Source organism: Oncorhynchus nerka, linkage group LG22, assembly GCF_034236695.1.
Source record: "Oncorhynchus nerka isolate Pitt River linkage group LG22, Oner_Uvic_2.0, whole genome shotgun sequence".
In the NCBI taxonomy this organism is placed as follows: Eukaryota; Metazoa; Chordata; class Actinopteri; order Salmoniformes; family Salmonidae; genus Oncorhynchus; species Oncorhynchus nerka.
In genome coordinates this window covers 49622464-49642889 of record NC_088417.1, presented here as the reverse complement: position 1 = coordinate 49642889, position 20426 = coordinate 49622464, and the positions used below count along the sequence as shown (strand labels likewise).

The 20426-nt window shown below is 44.4% G+C and overlaps 1 protein-coding gene across 1 annotated transcript; it reads right to left on the bottom strand.

Moving 5' to 3' along the window:
* Positions 1 to 998: 998 nt before the first annotated feature.
* On the bottom strand, positions 999 to 9252 carry LOC115104629 (transcription factor Ovo-like 2). Its single transcript, XM_029625983.2, has 3 exons — positions 9090 to 9252; positions 8095 to 8284; positions 999 to 2525 (listed from the first exon to the last, which is right to left on the bottom strand). The coding sequence occupies exons 2-3, from the start codon at positions 8246 to 8248 to the stop codon at positions 2200 to 2202; spliced, it is 480 nt and encodes a 159-aa protein (XP_029481843.1). The 5' UTR covers positions 8249 to 8284; positions 9090 to 9252; the 3' UTR covers positions 999 to 2199.
* Between the last annotated feature and the right edge of the window lie 11174 nt (positions 9253 to 20426).

The following is a 20426-nucleotide window of genomic DNA, read 5'->3' as shown; positions in this document are numbered from 1 at the left end:
CATCACTAAGGATTTATCATGATCCAAACACACCAACACAGTTGTGAAGCGGGCATGGCAATGCCTCTCCCCCCTCAGGAGGCTGAAAAGATTTGGCATGGACCCCCAGATCCTCAAAAAGTTCTAGGGCTGCATCATCGAGAGTATCTTGACTGGCTGCATCACCTCTTGGCATCCAACCGCAAGGCGCTACAGAGGGTAGTGTGTACGGTCCAGTACATCACTGGGGCAGAACTCCCTGCCATCCAGGACCTCTATACCAGGCTGTGTCAGAGGAAGGCCCATGTGTCAAACGTCAAATGTGTCAAAAACTCCAGCCATTCAAGCCACAGACTGTTCTCTCTGCTACAGCACATCAATTAGTACCAGTGCTTCAGGTCTGGAGCCAACAAGGCCCTGAACAGCTTCTACCTCCAAGCCACAAGACTGCTAAACAAGACTGCTAAATAGCTAATCGAATGGCTACCCAGACTACCTGCATGTTTTTTTATTGAACCTTTAAGTAGGCAAGTCAGTTAAGAACAAATTCATATTTACAATGACGGCCTACCCCGGCCAAACCTGGGCGACGCTGGGCCAATTGTGTGCCGCCCTATGGGACTCCCAGTCCCGGCCAGATGTCATGCAGCCTGGATTCAAACCAGGGACTGTAGTGACGCCTCTTGCACTGAGATGCAGTACCTTAGACCGCTGCGTCACTCTGGAGCATTGACCTGTTTTTTCACTCACTGCCTTTTTGCTGCTGCTGCTATCTATTATCTATCCTGTTGCCTAGTCACTTTACCCCTACCTATATACCCCCACCTATATTACAGTACATAACTAACTCAATTGCCTCGTACCACTGCACATCGCCTCAGTACTAGTACTCACTGTATAATAGCCATGTTATTTTCTAACTGTGATTAATATTTGTTATTCACTGTGTATTATCTCTCATATATATATATATATACATATATATATATATATAGTACCAGTCAAAGTTTGGACACATACTCATTCAAGGGTTTTTCTTTATTTTTACTAGAATAATAGTGAAGACATCAAACTATGAAATAACACATATGGAATCATGTAGTAACCAAAAAAAGTGTTAAAACAAATCCCCAAAATGTATTTTAGATTTTTCAAAGGGCATTCTCTCAACCAGCTTCATGTGGTAGTCACCTTTCAATTAACAGGTGTGCCTTGTTAAAGGTACATTTGTGGAATTTCTTTCCATTCCTGTGTTTGATCCAATCAGTTGTGTTGTGACAAGGTAGGGTTGGTATATTTAGACCATTTGGTAAAAGACCAAGTCCATATTATGGCAAGAACAGCTCAAATAAGCAAAGAGAAATGACAGTCCATCATTACTTTAAGACATGAAGGTCAGTCAATAGGGAAAATGTCAAGAACTTTGAAAGTTTCTTTAAGTGCAGTCGCAAAAACATTCGGGCACTATAATGAAACTGGCTCTCATGAAGACCGCTTAATTCATTAAAACTATGAAATAACACATGGAAGGAATCATGTAGTAACCAAAAAAGTGATAAACAAATCTCGGGAGAGACAACTCGGGAGAGACGAAGGTCGAAAGCCATACGTCCTCCGAAACACAACCCAACCAAGCCACACTGCTTCTTAACACAGTGCGCATCCAACCCGGAAGCCAGCCGCACCAATGTGTCGGAGGAAACACCGTGCACCTGGCGACCTGGTTGGCACGCACTGCGCCCTGCCCGCCACAGGAGTCGCTGGTGCGTGATGAGACGAGGATATCCCTATGCGGCCAAACCCTCCCTAACCCGGACGATGCTAGGCCAATTGTGCGTCTCCCCACGGACCTCCCGGTCGCGGCCAGCTGCGACAGAGCCTGGGCGCGAACCCAGAGTCTCTGGTAGCACAGCTACCAGTGCCCTAGACCACTGCGAAATCCGGGAGACCCACATATACATATTTAGCAGATGATATTGCGGGTGTAGTGGATGTCATTGCGGGTGTAGCGAAATGTTTGTGACGCATTTAGCCTTGGTGCTAGACTTTATCTACTTTGTGACAAGGTAACAACAAAGGAATTGGCTAAGGCAGAAACAAGTAAAGTTGCCTGTAGACGCTCATCTAAATGTTGCATCTTCCCTACTAATAGTTAAGGTTTGGGAATGGGAAGCTGATCCTATATCTGTACCTAGGTGAAACTTCACTCCGGAGTATTAATCAACCCATATTATACCCAGCCGTAGTATAAATAAAAAAGGGGCTGGGTTTGTGTTGAGAGAGCATGTTGTTGGCGCCCTCATGTGCCTGGTGGCGGTAGTAGCGGCGCAGGGCTTGGCTGCCCGGGTGGCACTGGCACATGTGGAGGAAGTACTCGTCGGGCCGGTTGGATGTGTAGCCGCAGTCCTCGCACACGAAGATCTTGGAGCGACGCTGGCGGTAGGCATACTGCTGGAAAATGCCATGGATCTTCCTCAGGTGGGATTCGAGGGAGCAGCGCTGGGTGAAGGCCTTGTCACACAGCTCACAGCGGTACGGACGGATACCTGGCGGGAGGGGAGAGAGGGTGAGGAGGGTGTGTGCGGGGGCAAGTGCTCAAAATAAACTCACCCCTGTTTGAACATGTTTTATTTCATAATGCATATCTCGAAATTCATAACATTCCAAATGCCTCTGTTGCGAACATTTTTTAAATTTTCTTCCATGGGCAGGCTGGGTCATTCCTGTTATGCGGTGCCTTTTCTGTCCCCAGGAAATAACACCTCTTATTTAGATTCAAATGTTTCGTTCCAAAGGGCTTAAAATATCAAGTTAGGTGTCCTTTACCATAAAAAAACAAAGATATGACTCTCAAAAGGGGATTTTATGCATTTTGACCATTTTGTTTTCAGTGGATGTAGGTGTATTTGCCATGTCCCTGCGTGCTATTTATCCACTTCTACGATATTTTTAAGTCATAAAATATTCAACATATGTATTCATTATTTTATAGTCCTACTTTGTAAAATATGTCACTTTTTTTCATGATTACTGTATTTATTGTTACTGTATTTAATATTTTGTGTCCCTGATTTCTACTCATTCCAGGGTTTTTCTTTGTTTGTACTACTTCCTATTTCCTCCTAAAAGTGATAAACAAATCAAAATATGTTTTAGATTTGAGATTCTTCAAAGTAACAACCCTTTGCCTTGATGACAGCTTTGAAGACAGCCCTATTTGGTAAAGGACCAAGTCCATATTATGGCAAGAACAGCTCAAATAAGCAAAGAGAAACGACAGTCCGTCATTACGTTAAGTCAAGGTGGGCAGTCATGTTTTTTCAAGTGTAGTCGCAAAAACCATCAAGCGCTATGATGAAACTAGCTCTCGTGAGGACCGCCACAGGAAAGAAAGACGCAGTGTTATCTCTGCTGCAGAGGGTAAGTTCATTAGAGTTACCAATTTCAAATATAAATTACAAACTGGGTGGTTCGAGCCCTGAATGCTGATTTGCTGACAGCTGTGGTATATCAGACCGTATACCACGTGTATGACAAAACATTTATTTTTACTGCTCTAATTAAATTGGAAAACCAGTTTATAATAGCAATAAGACCCCTCAGGGTGTCACGTTCTGACCTTTATTTCCTTTGTTTTGTCGTTATTTAGTATGGCCAGAGCATGAGTAGGGGTGGGCAGTCTATGTTTGTTTTTCTATGATTTTGGGATTTCTATGTTTCAGCCTAGTATGGTTCTCAATCAGAGGCAGGTGTCATTAGTTGTCTCTGATTGAGAATCATACTTAGGTAGCCTGGGTTTCACTGTTTGTGTGTGGGTGATTGTCTATGTTAGTTGCTTGTGTCAGCACAGTTCTTATGATAGCTTCACAGTTGTTATTTGTTTATTGTTTTTGTACAGTTTACTTCGTGTTTTTCATCATCTATTTAATGATGCATTCACACCACGCTGCGCTTTGGTCCGCTTCTTACGACGATCGTGACACAGGGTTTGTGATACATGGCCAATATACCACACCACCTCGGGCCTTATTGCTTAAATATATTTTGAGTTGTTTAACACTTTTTTGGTTCCTACATTGATTCATATGTGATTCCATTTTGATGTCTTCACTATTATTCTACAATGTAGAAAATAGTAAAAATAAAGAAAAACCTTGGAATGAGTATGTGTCCAAACTTTTGACCGGTACTGTATATAAAATAAATATATTAAAATGGTTACATGCATTTTGTGAGGGAATGGCACCATGACTTAGTGGTCCAGAAATGCAGCAGCGTTACCGATTATGCCGTGATACAGACCCAGAAAGAAGACAAAAGTACCTTGAGAAAAAGAGACCGAGATGGCAGAGAGACAGGGAGATGAAGAAAAAGAAAGAAGAGGGTAGTGGATGTCAGTGAGAGAGAGAAGTGTGTTCTAAGGAAACAATGGAGAGAGACGAAGAGAGAAGAAAGGCCACACCTCCCCCACTTCCTGAACATGACCCAATGTCAGGGCTCTCAAGGTTAGAGCAAGCTTGCTGCTGGGCACTTTAATGCTTTACTATTCAGGATATACTTGAGTTGTGTTCACAACAGTTCCTTATATTTATGCTCTATTCTATATTACTAAACGAAGCCCATGCTATTATTATGTTTTTTTTGTGTGTTTTTTTTATTGATCTGTTTGCTGATTGATTCATTGATTAACTGATTGGTCGATTGATTACAATACTAATAGTGCTTACTGTGTTTTAGGCAAAGACATCAAGGTCAAAGAAAGACCAACAATACAAAGACAGAGATCAAGAAACATCAAGCCACCTTGGAAAAAGAGAAAGAGAAAAGGAAAATGTAAAAATAAAAGATTCCAACGGAAATTCCAAAACTCCTCGCTCAAAAGTGAATGCCATGCTGAGACATCATCCCGTCCATCCAACCATTAGAAGAACCCTTCTGTCTACTTGGAGGTACATAAAAGACACTTTGGAAACCATTGAGCTACAACTGGAGCACAGGGACTTGCAGTATGTGAAGGGGAGTGAGGAAAAGGTGAGAGAAGGGTGGAGTGGGAAGAGTTTGGGAAGGGAGTGAAGTGGAGGAGAGGCAAGGAGGTGAGAGGAAATAAGGGGAGGGGGTGGCACTTTTTAAAGGTTCACGTATCCTTATACTGTATGTATGACATATTTTATAAATGCTGTTTAAAACCTTTTGAATAACCATTTTAGTAAGCTTGAACCGTGAGCCCAGAATTGTTAGGAGCAAAATGAGTTGGGCTGTTTATCATAAAATGCCTGATTAGTGTTACTAATCTTGAACTAATAGTGATTTTCAAATAAAATCCATTGTTTTAGATCTAGCTATGTTGTTCTAATGCAATACTTGTTTTAATAATCCGTTTTTATATGCTTGTTTAACACTTTTTTGGTTACTACATTATTCCATATGTGTTATTTCATAGTTTTATTCTACAATGTAGAAAATAGTGCAAATAAAGAAAAACCCTGGAATGAGTGTGTCCAAACGTGTCTTTTTTTCCACTTTACCTACAGTCCCAGTCAATCTCTCTCGCTCTCTATTTCTCTCTTGCTTCTCCTTCATTTTGGAAGAAATGAATTTGTTCGAAACTGTTCAACTATTGTCTTTCTCTCTCTATGAGTCATCTACTCACAATATTTTATGTACTGCAGTGCTAGCTAACTGTAGCTAATCCTTTCAGTGCTAGGTTCATTATATGGTCCTTTAATTGGGTGGACAACATGTCAGTTCATGCTGCAAGAGCTCTGACAGGTTGGAGGACATCTTCCGGAAGTTGTCATAATTACTGTGTAAGTCTATGGAAGTGGGGGACAACCATGAGCCTCCTTGGTTTTGTATTTAAGTCAATGCATCCAGAGGAGGATGGAAGCTAGCTGTCCTCCAGGTGCTACCCTGGCAAGGCTTCTGTAGACCTTCTTTGCAAAATAGTGTGTGTGTTTTAATCCATTTTTGGGTGACGTGAATATATTTGGTATAGTTCTATCTAAATGTTTTCAAATTTAAAAGCCTCCACTAGTGTGTGCGTGTGTGTACAGTGCTGTGAAAAACGTATTTGCCCCTTCCTGATTTCTTATTTTTTTGCACGTCACACTTAAATGTTTCAGAGCATCAAATAAATGTAAATATTATACAAAGATAACCCAAGTAAACACAAAATGCAGTTTTTAAGTGATGATTTTATTTATTAAGGGAAAAAAGCTATCCGGACCTTCATGGCCCTATGTGAAAAAGTACTTGCCCCCGAAACCTAATAACTGGTTGTGCCACCCTCAACAGTAACAACTGCAATCAAGCGTTTGCGATAGCGTTTGCGATGAGTCTTTCACATCGCTGTGGAGGAATATTGGCCCCCTCTTTGCAGAATTGTTTTAATTCAGCCAAATTGGAGGGTTTGAGCATGAACCGCCTTTTTAAGGTCACGCCATAGCATCTTAATCAGATTCAAGTCCGGACTTTGGCTAGGCCACTCCAAAACCTTCATTTTGTTTTCTTCAAGCCATTCGGAGGTGGACTTGCGTTTTGGATCATTGTCCTGCTGTTGAACCTACGTGCGCTTCAACTTGAGGTCACGAACTGATGGCCGGACATTCTCCTTCAAGATTTTTTGGTAGCGAGCAGAATCCATGGTTCCATAAATCCCAGCAAGTCATCCAGGTCCTGAAGCAGCAAAGCATCCCCAGACCATCACACTACCACCACCATATTTGACTGTTGGTATGATGTTATTTTTTTAAAATGCTGTGTTACTTTTACGCCAGATGTAACGGGACGCACACCTTCCAAAAAGTTTTGTCTCGTCAGTCCACAGAATATTTTCCCAGAAGTCTTGGGGATCATCACGATGTTTTTGGCAAAAGTGAGACGAGCCTTTATTTTCTTTTTGGTCAGCAGTGGTTTTTGCCTTGAAACTTTGCCCAGTCTCTTTCTTGTGGTTTTGTCATGAACACTGACCTTAACTGAGGCAAGTGAGGCCTGCAGTTCTTTAGATGTTGTTGTGGGTTCTTTTGTGACCTCTTGGATGAGTCATCGCTGCACTCTTGGGGTAGTTTTGGTAGGCCGGCCACTCCTGGGAAGGTTCACCACTGTTCCAAATTTTCTCCATTTGTGGATAATGTCTCTCACCGTGGTTCGCTGGAGTCCCAAAGCTTTAGAAATGGCTTTGTAACCCTTTCCAGAATGATAGATGTCAATTACTTTGTTTCTCATTTGTTCCTGAATTTCTTTGGATCGTGGCATGATGTCTTGCTTTTTGAGATCTTTTGGCCTACTTCACTTTGTCAGACAGATTATATTTAAGTGATTTCTTGATTCAACAGGTCTGGCAGTAATCAGGCCTGGGTGTGGCTAGTGAAATTGAACTCAGCTTTTCAAACAATGTGATTAACCACAGTAAATTCATGATTTAACAAGGAGGGGTAATTACTTTGTCACATAGGGCCATGAAGGTTCGGATAGCTTTATTCCCTTAATAAATAAATTGATCACTTAAAAACTGCATTTTGTGTTTACTTGGGTTATCTTTGAGTAATATTAACATTTGTTTGATGATCTGAAACATTTAAGTGTGACAAATGTGCAAAAGAATAAGAAATTAGGAAGGGGGCAAATACTTTTTCACAGCACTGTATATGTTTGCATGCTTGTCACCTGTGTGTGTGTGTGTAGTGTGTTTTCACACCTCTCACCTGTGTGAGTCTGTGTCTGTGAGTATTGCATGCCTCACCTGTGTGAGTCTGTGTCTGTGAGTATTGCATGCCTCACCTGTGTGTGTCTGTGAGTATTGCATGCCTCACCTGTGTGAGTCTGTGTCTGTGAGTATTGCATGCCTCACCTGTGTGTGTGTGTCTGTGAGTATTGCATGCCTCACCTGTGTGTGTGTGTGTCTGTGTGTATTGCCTGTGCATGCCTCACCTGTGTGTGTGTGTCTGTGAGTATTGCATGCCTCACCTGTGTGTGTGTGTGTCTGTGAGTATTGCATGCCTCACCTGTGTGTGTGTGTGTCTGTGAGTATTGCATGCCTCACCTGTGTGTCTGTGTCTGTGAGTATTGCATGCCTCACCTGTGTGTGTCTGTGTCTGTGAGTATTGCATGCCTCACCTGTGTGAGTGCGCATGTGCCTCTTTAGGTCGAAGGTGTCGTGGAAGCCCTTGCCACAGCAGTGGCAGGGGTATCTCTTCACCATGCTGTGGCACTTGAGGTGGCGCGTCAACATGCACTGCAGGGGGAACACCTTGTCACATTCCGAACACATGAAGTCACCCGAGCTGGGGGGGACATGTGGCCGGGGCTGAGAGAGAAGAAAGGGACTTGGAAGTTATGACACAGACACTGCCTCTGACACTGCTTCAATGTACTGTAGGGGACCTTGGACACATTCAATCAAGCATGATAACTACAAAACTCTTCACATACATAAGTTGTAAGTTGCGTACTCTCCTTTTACAGTATATCACACAGAAAGAAATCATATTTCTAATCAACAGGTAACTTCCAAAATAAAGGAAATAACCAACATAAAGCGTAGATACTGACTGGTTTTCTGTTTCACGCCCCTACCTTGGTGACCAACAGATGCATATCTGTATTCCCAGTCATGTAAAATCCATAGTTTTGGGCCTAATGAATTGATTTCAATTGACTGACGTCCTTATATGAACTACAACTAAGCCTAAAACATCTGATTCTTGATGGTTGCTAAGTCAGCTACAGGTACCACTATAGTTCTAAACTCTGCCAGACATGCCACTTGAATCACCCATCTCTTTGCATAGCCCAGCCACAACATGCATTTTTGTTCATCGATCCATAAACAATTTCATGAATATCTCTGGATGATTTTGAAATAAAGTAGGCTAATGCAATTGAACGGCCAAAACTATTGCTTATTGAAACTCCCAAAGCCATTCAATTATTATAAAACATTTGAAGCAATAGCCTACACGCGTGTGGTCAAATATTTAAGCATCATTTCGCACTGCTTTGAGACAAGCGTGGGGTCTCTTGATGAATCAATATTTGTCCGATTTTTCTTTTCACTGAATCTCCATTTCGATATTGGTTAGGCTACAATTAGGCAGTAGTGTAAACTTAACCTTTTCACCCGTGAGTTCCAAATATCTCTAACCGTCGCCCCTGCGTGAGTTTCTTCATGCTTGTGATGTCAGAATGCTCTCACTGCTCCAAAATGTGATTGTTACGCAACAGGAGAGTTACCAGCGCTGCCCTTAAATCAAGGCACGCTGCCTGCTAATTATCTGTAGGCTGTTTCAACTTGGTAAAATCCCCCTTGATATCGTCCCTCATTTCTATCCCCCATGGACTTGAAAACCCCCCACAAATTAAATGACCCTCCCCCCCAAACACCCCCTAAAATGGTTTCATCCCTATTTAGATTTTGCGCTACGGTTAGGCTAGGCAGTAGGCTTCTATTTGGTGTGATAATCGGTGAAGTGAAAACATTTTATTTGCTTTGTGATTTGTCAAAAATGGTAAACAACTTGTCAAGTCATGTGCACTGGTCCTTGTACACTGTAACAAGTACATCGACAATTTTTAATATGCTGAAAAGTGACTAAGCTAAATTCATATTTTTCAGCAAATGAGCGCAGACATCTTTGACTTTGTTTATTTGCGCCTTATATTGAATTGCATTCTGGGATTAGGAAGTTTTCGCCAAGTCAAACGTAAACAAACATGGCTGCCATCATAAATATTTTAGCTGCTGTTAGCTGACACACATTTATTTTCTAAACAACATTACATTAGTCTCTTGCGCAAACCAGAGATGTGGTACATTGTAAACTAGTCTAGCTGTTAGGTCGCAAACTTATGTTTAGTTCTTTGTCAGCGAAACCTGTTATTTAGACTGGTTCATGGAATGAGTTGACCAGTGGATGTGTTCGGTGTGATGCTTGGATGATGAAGTTCGCATTTATCTTTTAAGATGTTCTGTTCCAAATGTATATATTTAAAAAAGAAATATCACATTTACATAAGTATTCAGACCCTTTACTCAGCACTTTGTTGAAGCACCTTTGGCAGTGATTACAGCGTAGAGTTTTCTTGAGTATGACACTACAAGCTTGGCACACCTGTATTTGGGGAGTTTCTCCCATTCTTCTCTGCAGATCCTCTCAAGCTCTGTCAGGTTCGATGGGGAGGATCACTGCACATCTATCTTTAGGTCTCTCCAGAGATGTTCAATCGGGTTCAAGTCTGGGCTCTGGCTGGGTCACTCAAGGACATTCAGAGAGTTGTCCCAAAACCACTCCTGAGTTGTCTTGGCTGTTGTGCTTAGGGTCAATGTCCTGTTGGAAGGTGAACCTTCGCCCCCCGTCTGAGGTCCTGAGTGCTCTGGAGAAGGTTTTCATCAAGGATCTCTCTATACTTTGCTCCGTTCATCTTTGCCTCGATCCTGACTAGTCTCCCAGTCCCTGCTGCTGAAAATCATCCCCACAGTATGATGCTGCCACCACCAAGTTTCAACATAGGGATGGTGCCAGGTTTCATTGATGTCCTTCTGAAAGGTTCGCCCATCTCCACACAGGAATTCTGGAGCTCTGTCAGAGTGACCATCGGGTTCTTGGTCACCTCCTTGACCAAGGTAATTTTCCCTCGATTGCTCAGTTTGGCCGGGCGCCCAGCTCTTGGTGGTTCCAAACTTCTTCCATTTAAGAATGATGGAGGCCACTATGTTCTTGGGGACCTTCAATGCTGCAGACATTTTTTGGTACCCTTCACCAGATCTGTGCCTCAACACAATCCTTTCTCAGAGCTCTACGGACAATTCCTTCAACATCATGACTTGGTTTTTGCTCTGACATGCACTGTCAACTGTGGGACCTTATATAGACAGCCTTTCCAATTTATGTGCAATCAATTGAATTTACCACAGGTGGACTCCAATCAGGTTGTAGAAACATCTCAAGGATGATAATTGGAAACAGGGTGTACCTGAGCTCAATTTCGAGTCTCAAAGCAAAGGGTCTGAATACTTATGTAAATAAGGTATTTCTGTTGTTTTTTTAAGCCTGTTTTCACTTTGTCATATGGGGTATTGTGTGTAGTAGATTGATTTAAAAAAACAATCTATTTAATCAATTTTTAAAATAAGGCTGTAACTAACAAAATGTGGAAAAAGTCAAGGGGTCTGAATACTTTCCAAAGGCACTGTGTATATATCTGTTTCTCACTGATACCTTAGGGGAGTGGATCAGAAAACCAGTCAGTATCTGGTATGACCACCATTTGCCTCATGCAGCACGACACATTTTGTTCTCATTGAGTTGATCAGGCTGTTGATTGTGGCCTGTGAAATGTTGACGCACTCCTCTTCAATGGGTTCTATATGGACCCCAAAAGGGTTCTTTCTGAAACCCCAAAATTATATCCTATGGGGACAGCCGAGGAACCCTTCTTTAACCCTTTTTTTCAAAGAGTGTATCAGCCTTGATTTGGCATTCCAAAACTCTACCTATGTACGGCAGCCCTACAACTGTGGTTTTACAGCAATTTTTTGGTAAGATTGTATTTTTCAAACAATGTAAACATACACAGACAAAAGATAGCGTACAGACGCACACAAACATCAACGACATATCACCTGCCCAGACCCACATGCTCCAACTGTCTCCATCTCCAGCGTCTGCAAGCCTCGATGTCACATGACCTCAAACTGAGCCACTCTGCCATTCTATGTTGCCCACACCCTTTCAATATTCAAATATAATGCATTTGATTCTTGCACCATCCCAATGATGGAGGATCACTTGATTTCCAGTTTTCAAGTAAAAGTTTAACAGACATTTCATGCATAGCTCGTAAACGTTTACCTTGGCTCGGGAGACCAGAGCCAGTGCAGCAGGGTGATAAAAATGATTCTGGCCCATGGTCCGAGAGAGGAGATTAGACCATCCATGGCCCCTGCCTGGCCCTAACCCTGGTACTGGTCCTTGTCCACTTATTGGCCCTGCCTCATGTGCTGAAGTCAAGGAGGGGGTATCTGGCTCTGACAGAGCCACAGGTTTGGGTTGGTCAAGGCAGTTGAATGTTGCAGACTGTACCTCAGCATTCTCACTCACTGAAAAGGTAGGGAGACAGACTCAGAACATGCACAGACATATTATTCATGAGAAATAACCAGCATATGAGGCAACGTCAGTATCAAACTGCCTGTGAGGCTATTCTATAATATTCTATCCTCTGATTAAACAAACCTGTAACTTTCCTAAAAAATACAAGACTACAATTCAAACTAAATAAAATACAGATCATCTTACTTATAAATATGAATTTATCAAAGCGATATTGAAATAAATACATTGCAATAAATACAGTAATTATAGAGCAAAACAATTCACACACACTGTTTGCCTCAACACCGCAGTATCTATTTTCTCTTTCTCCCTTTTTTTGTTGCCGCCTTTTTACTATTTTCTCAGATACTGCTATTTACAAAATTATAAGAATACTTGTCTTCTTGAACAATATGAATAAACATAAACATATCCAGAACTGACCTGATCTGTTGTCCTCTTTCCAGTCTGTCTGAACTGGGTCTCTCCACCTCCATCCTCCACAGGCCCCCTGTTTCTTCTTTTTCTTATACAATAGGAATGACCGCGGCATCCTCTCTCTCTCTTTATTTCTCTCTCTCGTCTCTGTATGAATCTTCAACTTTCTGATCCTGAGTCTACTGTTAAACGCTCCTGCATCCCACCACTTTTGTGTTCAGCTACAGGACCTGGTATCACCTTACACCCCCCACCCCCACACACACCTGCCCTTAGTCCTTCCATCACCACCCTTCCTATACCTTCCAACCAATGTCCGTTGTCCAGGTAGCTCAAGAAAATCACAACGCTCATTTCCATAGCACTCATTGCGATGGTAGGAGCGGGGCGGAGAGGGACGCTTTTTTACTGGTGCGCACCTGCGTTGACTGTGCGCCTGAGCCTCTTTTAACTGGTCCCACAATTGTTTTACATCCCAGGGAGTGAGAATCTAGCTTACACATTCAAGCCATGCAAATGTGGGCCGGCAGTGCCTGGACAGAGGGCATGGTCGGAGTAAGAGGAGCATGCATAGAATAGCCACAGCCTGAACTGTTAGGAAAATCTGCCTTTTCTTTTCCACCCTGCTTGAATTGTCTGGCAGATTTAGGTCGCTCAAAAAACAAAGACAATGATCATTCAAATGCAATAGAAAGGGTTCATTAGTCTACTGTATGCCCTCCCGTTGACTGCTTGGTTTAGAGAAACGGATGACACTTGTTTGCTTTACATCCTCACTCATGTCTGTTGATTTCTTGAGTGATTCTGCTTTTGGAAACAGACAGTAGAATGTGGCATGTGAACGCACAGAGATTTCTCCATTCAAACCACCTCCATTCAAACTCCCATAACTTTTCCAATGACACCCAATAGCACTCAGTACTCGTAACACTCGTTACGCACCTATCAATATAAGACTTTGTCAACCCTACTGCCTCTTAACTGGCGGACACACTAAACACAAATACTATTAAGGTATCTTTACTTTTACTCAAGTTTGACAATTAAGTCATTTTTCCACAACTGGTCCTTCACTCTTAGAAAAAAAGGTTCCAAAAGGGTTCTTCGGCTGTCCTCATAGGAGAACCCTTTTGGGACCCATGTATAACCCTATGTGGAAAGGGTTCGACATGGACCCCTAAATTGTTCTACTTGGAACCAAACGGGTTCTACCTTGAACAAAAAAAGGGTTCTTCAAAGGGTTCTTCTATGGGTAATGCCGAAAAAGATAACACCTTTTTTACATAAGAGTGTATAGGACAGACACACAGAGACAGAGACAGAGAGAGAGAGAGAGAGAGAGAGAGAGAGAGAGAGAGAGAGAGAGAGAGAGAGAGAGAGAGAGTGAGAGAGAAAGAGAGAGAGAGAGAGAGACTCATGGCTCATTTCACTGGATTCTGAATGGCAAATACAGCTGCAGCAGCAAGACATGAACAACATGCAAATGCCATAGAGGTCAACAGAAGAACATCCCAACACAACAGCAAGAGAATATTTACATAGCTAAGAATGGTTTTCAATTGTCCTCAGGAAACTGTCAGCATGGATGGTACTAAAGAAAAAGTGTAAGCCTCAGAGGTTATTACTATAAGGTAAAAGCTAAAAAGGGTTGGGGAATCATGGGCGAGGGGTTAGGATGTTGTTGTTGTTTTTTTTGCCCTTCGTTGTAATGTGCATACAATTTATGAATAATACATAATAATAATACATCATAATAATATATTTTTTAAATCACACACAAAATACCAAAAAGTCATCAATTCATTTCAATAGCTGAGTCTCCCTCCCTATTCTTCAGACTTACTGAAGGGGAGAATCTATTGAAAGTATTGTAGCGAAAGGGAAGTGAACCCAAGTCACTGGCATGAAAGGCAAACACCCTACACATCCCACCAATAGGGTTAAAACACTTACTGGGAAGTGTAGCTCATAGAGCTAGTATGGCTACAGTATGTTGTTTGAAACGTTCACATAATGGTCGTAGAGTTTATGTTTGTGTGTCACGTTCTGACCATAGTTCTTATGTGTTTTCCTTGTTTTAGTGTTGGTCAGGACGTGAGCTGGGTGGGCATTCTATGTTATGTGTCTAGTTTGTCTATGTTTGGCCTGATATGGTTCTCAATCAGAGGCAGGTGTTAGTCATTGTCTCTGATTGGGAACCATATTTAGGTAGCCTGTTTTGTGTTGGGGTTTGTGGGTGATTGTTCCTGTCTCTGTGTTAGTTTGCACCAGATCAGTCACTTGGTTTTTTCTTTTCAATTGTTTTGGAAGAGAAGAGAACGAGCGCCATTCTCCTTGCGGAGATGGTGCTAAATACATCAACACGGTCGGTCCCTGGGATTGGGCTGGCCAACACGATTCGGTTTGCTTGGAAGGAAAAGGAGTTTGAGCCTTTAGGAAGGGAATCCTTTGGAAGGATAATATTGATGGGGATTCTAAAGCTGACGGTGAAGGACGTGTTTTGTTTCCAAGGCAACTCGTTGGAGGGAGCATACGACGTTGCACTATATACAGAGGAAAAACACGATGATATCCTGAGAAGGGCAAGAGCAGTGGGAGGTGAGAGGCCGATGTGCCACTACGAAATAACAAGCCTGGCGAAGAATAACTTTAGGGTTGTAACTGTAAACATTTACAACCCTTACGTTAAGGACGAAGAGGTGAGGGCTTTTCTGGGGAGATACATGGATAACGTCTCCTCAGCAAGGCACCTCAAAGACTCCCTTGGGTTTTGGAATGGGAGGAGAGGCTTCCAGGCCCTCCTCAGAAGGACCCAAGGGGACACGGTGGCTACCTCCATCCTCCTGCTATGTTCTCCCTAGGGGCTGACAGGGGGACGTTGTATTATGCACGTCAGCCCCCATTTTGCAGACGCTGTATGGCCTATGGTCACATATTCGCCTCATGCAGTGCAAGAAAATGCAGATTTTGTGCATCTGAGGATCACGAGGCGAGGGATTGTGACAAGCCTAAGACGTGCCATGGGTGTGGCTCGTCAGCACACCTGTGGAGGGGGTGCCCGGCCCGTCAGAGGTCATATGCGTCTGCGGCTGGGGGGGGAGCAGGAGCGGGGGATGGGGGAAGAAGAGGAGGGGAAGGAAGCACGCCTCATGACCAGAGTTCAGGTCCAGAGGGGAAGGCCACAAGGAAGGAGGAGGAGCCAGAAGCGGCGGATGGAAGAGAGAAGGAAACGGAAGGCACGGGAGTAGGAGAACCAGAAAAAGCGGCGGAAGAAGGCAACCGAGTGGAGGAGCAAGAGAGAGAAGAAAGCGAGGGAGGAGTGGTGGAGAAGGAGACGGTGGAAGAGAAAGTGGACTGGGGGGAAAGTGCCATGGTGGAAGAGATGAGGGGTATGGTGGAGGAGCTGGCGGGGGGGGAGGGTGGTATCTCTTCACTGCCGCCATCACCAAAGAAGAGTATGAAGAGGAGGGGGCGATTGGCCGACAGTGAGGGGGAAGGGATGGCCAAGAGAGTGATGGGGGCGGGAGAAACCTCTGGGTTGCTGCTGGTTTCCCCAGGCCCTCAACTTCTGTTGGGTGGGGACACACATAACAAGACTCAGGACTGGGTACAAGAGGAGGTGGGGAGTTTTTTGTTTAGGGACTCAGCCTCCCCAATTTTTTTCCAAACCAGCTGCAACACTGGGGAGGGGAGGATTGTGGTGGTAGACCCAGGGTGCAGGGCACTCCGGAGCCAAACACTATTCCTGCATCCTGGGAGGGTGTGATGGAGGAAGAGGGGGATGTCGGGATTACGGATGGTGTTCTCACCGGTAGATATGGAGCAGGGGAGCATCGGGTGAGTCTCCTGTTTTATGTTTTTTTCTGTCTGGGTTTAGAATTTGAGTGTATTACATGTATTTATTTTTCATGGAGTCTAATTTTACTTGTGTTAGTTTAAATGTAAGGGGTTTAAGGGATTTTGTTAAGAGGAGGGCGGTTTTTAGTTATTTGGAGGGTGTGGGGTTTGATTTTTGTTTTTACAGGAGGTTCACCTGAGGGATGGAGGGGATGTTATTAGGTTTAAGAGGGAATGGGACAAGGGGGAGTCGGTTTGGGGTGTTGGGGGTGCACTCATCGGGGTAGGGATTTTGTGTGGGCACAGGGAGGTAAAAGTGGAGGATTCTTTCGTGGTAATGCAGGGAGGGTTATAGGGGTGGATGTCACGATAAGGGATTGTAAATTTAGATTAGTGGTGGTGTATGGGCCACAGGTGGTGGCAGACAGAAGGGAGATGGTGGACTGTCTGACGCCCCTGTGTGTCACAAATAGGAAATTAGTGATAGGGGGATTTTAATACAGATTTAGGAAGAGGGGGATAGCAGTGCGGGCGCCATTGCCAGGCTAATGGCTTGCCATGGTCTGGTAGATGGTGGTCTGCACACTACTCCGAAAATGGACGGTCCTACATGGCGTAACTCCAGGGGGTTGAGTGGAGGCTCGACTATATTTTTGTACCCAGGTCTTTGGGTAAGTTGTCTGGGCGGCTGTTGCCTGTTTTCTTTCGGATCACGACGGGGTGCTCCTGCAGGTGGGGTCGCCAGTCTGCCTCTTTGGTAGAGGGTACTGGAAGCTAGATCGGGATGTGCTGGAGGAGCGGGCTTTTGTTGACGGGTTTTATGGTTTCTTTTGAGGCTTGAGGGCCTCCGGTCCATGTGCGAGGGGGTGTTAGAGTGGTGGGAATTAGTTAAGGTGAGGATTAGGGCTTTTATAATAGGGTATTGCAAGAGGAAAAAAAGGGAGGAGAGGAGGGAGGTGGATCGTATCCAGAGGTTAATTGAACTCGAATACGAGGCAGGCAACCTCGGCGGGTCGTTGACTGGGAGAGATCCGCAACCCTAAAGGCGCAGCTCAGGGAGTTGCAGGAGCGGAAGGCTCGAGCTTTCCTTGAGCGAGCGCATAGTGGCTTTCTAGAACATAATGAGACTTGTTCTGCTATGTTCTTTAAGTTGGTTAGGGCAAGACAGAGTAGGAAGGTAATGCATGGTGTTAGGGAAGAAAATGGTAGTATAGTTAGAGAACCAGAGGATATGGTCAGGGTGACAACTGATCATTTCCAAGGTTTATTTAAGGAAAGGGAAATAGATGTAGAGCAGGGAAATGTGTTTTTAGAACACTTGTCCAGGCGGTTGCCGGAGGACATTAGAGAAGTGATGGAGGCCCAGATCTCACTAGAAGAGGTTGAGAGCGCTCTTAGGAGGATGGGAAAAGGGAAGGTGCCTGGGATAGATGGGCTGCCGGCTGAGTTTTATCTCAAGTTTTGGGGTATACTTGGACCAGTGGTCCTCGAAGTCTTGAAGGCCATCCTTGAGACGGGGTCCCGGGGGATCAATGGCTGTTGGTGTGCTGTCACTTTTATATAAGAAGGGGGAAGTAACAGACCTTGGCAACTGGCGGCCGTTGACCATGCTGTGTGTAGATTACAAGCTACTTGCAAAGGTTTTAGCAGACCGGTTGCGCACAGCCCTTCCCTACGTCGTTCATGAGGATCAGACGTGCGGGGTAGAGGGCCGCTCTATTAGATGGAACCTACAGTTAATCAGGGACTCCATCGCTTGGGTTGAAGATAGAGGTCTGCCTTTAATGGTAGCAGCGCTAGATCAGGCGAAAGCCTTCGATCGCGTGAATAGATCCTTTTTATTCAGAGTGTTAGGTCGATTAGGATTTGGGGAGAAGTTTATAGGATGGATTCGTACATTATATGTCGGAGCGGGGTGCCGAGTTAGTGTAAATAGTCACTTGGGTGATGTTTTTGACCTCTCGTCTGGGGTCAGGCAGGGGTGCCCACTCTCGGCTCTCCTCTTCGTTCTGTACATGGAGCCTCTGGGGGCTGCCATTAGGGCAGACACAGGGGTGGAAGGTTTGCTGATCCCTGGAAGTGGTGGGCTGCGTGTTAAGATGACGCAGTACGCCGACGACACTTCCTTGCTGTTGTGCAAGGACTCGTGCCTGACAAGGTCCCTTGCCATCTTTGGGGATTTCACCCGAGCGTCGGGAGCAGTTCTGAACCATGCAAAGTCTTCTGTCAAGTTTTTCGGAAGATGGCGCGGTAGAACGGATGTGCCTGGGGGGTTATCTCTCTGTGAGGGGGCCCTGAGGATTCTCGGGGTCCATTTTGAGACCTCCGGCTCAGCGACGCTAAACTGGAACATGCGTATCGCAGTGGTACAGAGGAAGCTAGCAATGTGGAAAGCTAGGTATTTGTCTTTTATGGGCAAAGTCCTGGTCCTAAAGGTGGATGTGTTGCCGTCTCTTTTGTATTTGGCATACATCTACCCATTGCCGGCTTGTCTGAGGAGGCCTCTAGTGAGGCTTGTGTTTCAGTTTATGTGGAGTGGCAGGTGCGAGTGGGTCGCCAGGGCACGCATGATCTGTCCCATCGGGAGGGAGGTAGGGGGTACCACATTTCCCCCTCAAGCTGGACTCAATTCTTGTTTCCTTCTTGTTAACGGAGCTTGCTCAGCCAGTGATACACCCGTCCGGTTACCTCCTGCGGGTGTTTTTCTCGTATCAGGCGAGAAGCATAATGGTGTGGTCTAACACGGGTCCTCGGGCGGAACAGCTGCCGTGGCACTTTGGTCATGCGGCCAAGTGGCTGCGTGCGCACCCTGAGGTTGAAGTTGCCCGAGTAGGTTTAGATCACAGGCACCTGTACGAGGAGGTCAGAAAGGCAGGGAGTCCGGCGCCTGTAGTGGGCATCTCGGAAGTGGTCTGGGAGGGAGTGCAGGCGCGGGGTCTGGATAACAGGCTCAAGGACCTGAATTGGTTGAGCCTTCATAAGTGTTTGCCGGTACGTTCCATCTTGTACCGGTATAATTTGGTGCAATCCCCCACCTGTCTAAGATCCTCTTGTGGCAGGGAGGAGACTGTGCGCCATGTCTTTTGGGACTGTGCCTTTGCCGGAGTAGTATGGGCTAGGGCACGGGTGTTGTTAGGTTTGGTAAAGGGGATTTTGTATTGACGTGGGCCAGGTTAGAGAGGGGTGTAGGGAGAGTGAGAGGGACGGATAGGGACAGGTTTCTGCTCTGGCTTCTCATGAGTCTCTTTAAACGGGGGCTGTGGGAAGCAAGGCAGAACATGGTGAAGACAGGGAAAGATTGGGGGTGGAAGGGATAGTGAGGAGGGTGGAAGGAGATTTGAGGGGAGGATGAAGAGGGAGGAGAGGAAGTGGGGGCAGCATGCTGCTCGGGAGAGGTGGAAGGGGGGTTTAGGGCTGGGTGTCATTTAGATTTGTAAGAGGATAGATTAGGGACGGGGAGATAGGGAGAGGTATTTTGTAGGGTAACGGGGAGGGAAGATGCTCCCCTGAGGTTTTGTTTGGTTTATGTTTTAGTTTAATTAGTTTATTTAAAATACCATTATTTGTGTATGTATGTAAATTATGAGTTGTAAAGAATGAATGGTATTGAAGATAATAAACTATTTTTATAAAAAAATTAAAAAAGATAGGACTGTTTCGGTTTTGCCACATTTTGTATTTGTGTTCATGTTTAGTTTTCTGATTAAAAAACATGAACTCTAACGACGCTGCATTTTGGTCCTCCTCTCCTTCGACGAAAGAAAGCCCCTACATTGTGTGAAAATATGTAGTTCTATATAATGGAATATGATGACATTTCTATGGACTCCTGGAGACAGGTTTGACAGACATCCCACTGGGCACAGACGTCATTTCAAGGTCTAATTTTGATTTGTCAACTAATGTGAATTCAAAGTGAAATAAACAAAAATGGAACCGTGTCATTGGATTAAGGTTAAATGTTTTGTGGATAAAAGGAATTCATGAATCGTCTTTACTTTGATGACTTCTTTCAAGTCCAATCAGTTTTCCATGTTGATTTAACATGATCGGAAGGATTAACATAGATTTATTTTGATG

Excerpts from the sequence above, each read along its gene's own strand:
- LOC115104629 (XM_029625983.2), bottom strand. The coding sequence starts at position 8,248 with ATGTGTTCGGAATGTGACAAGGTGTTCCCCCTGCAGTGCATGTTGACG. Across the intron at positions 2,526-8,094 it reads GCACATGCGCACTCACACAG|GTATCCGTCCGTACCGCTGT; the intron begins GTGAGGCATGCA and ends CCCTCCCGCCAG.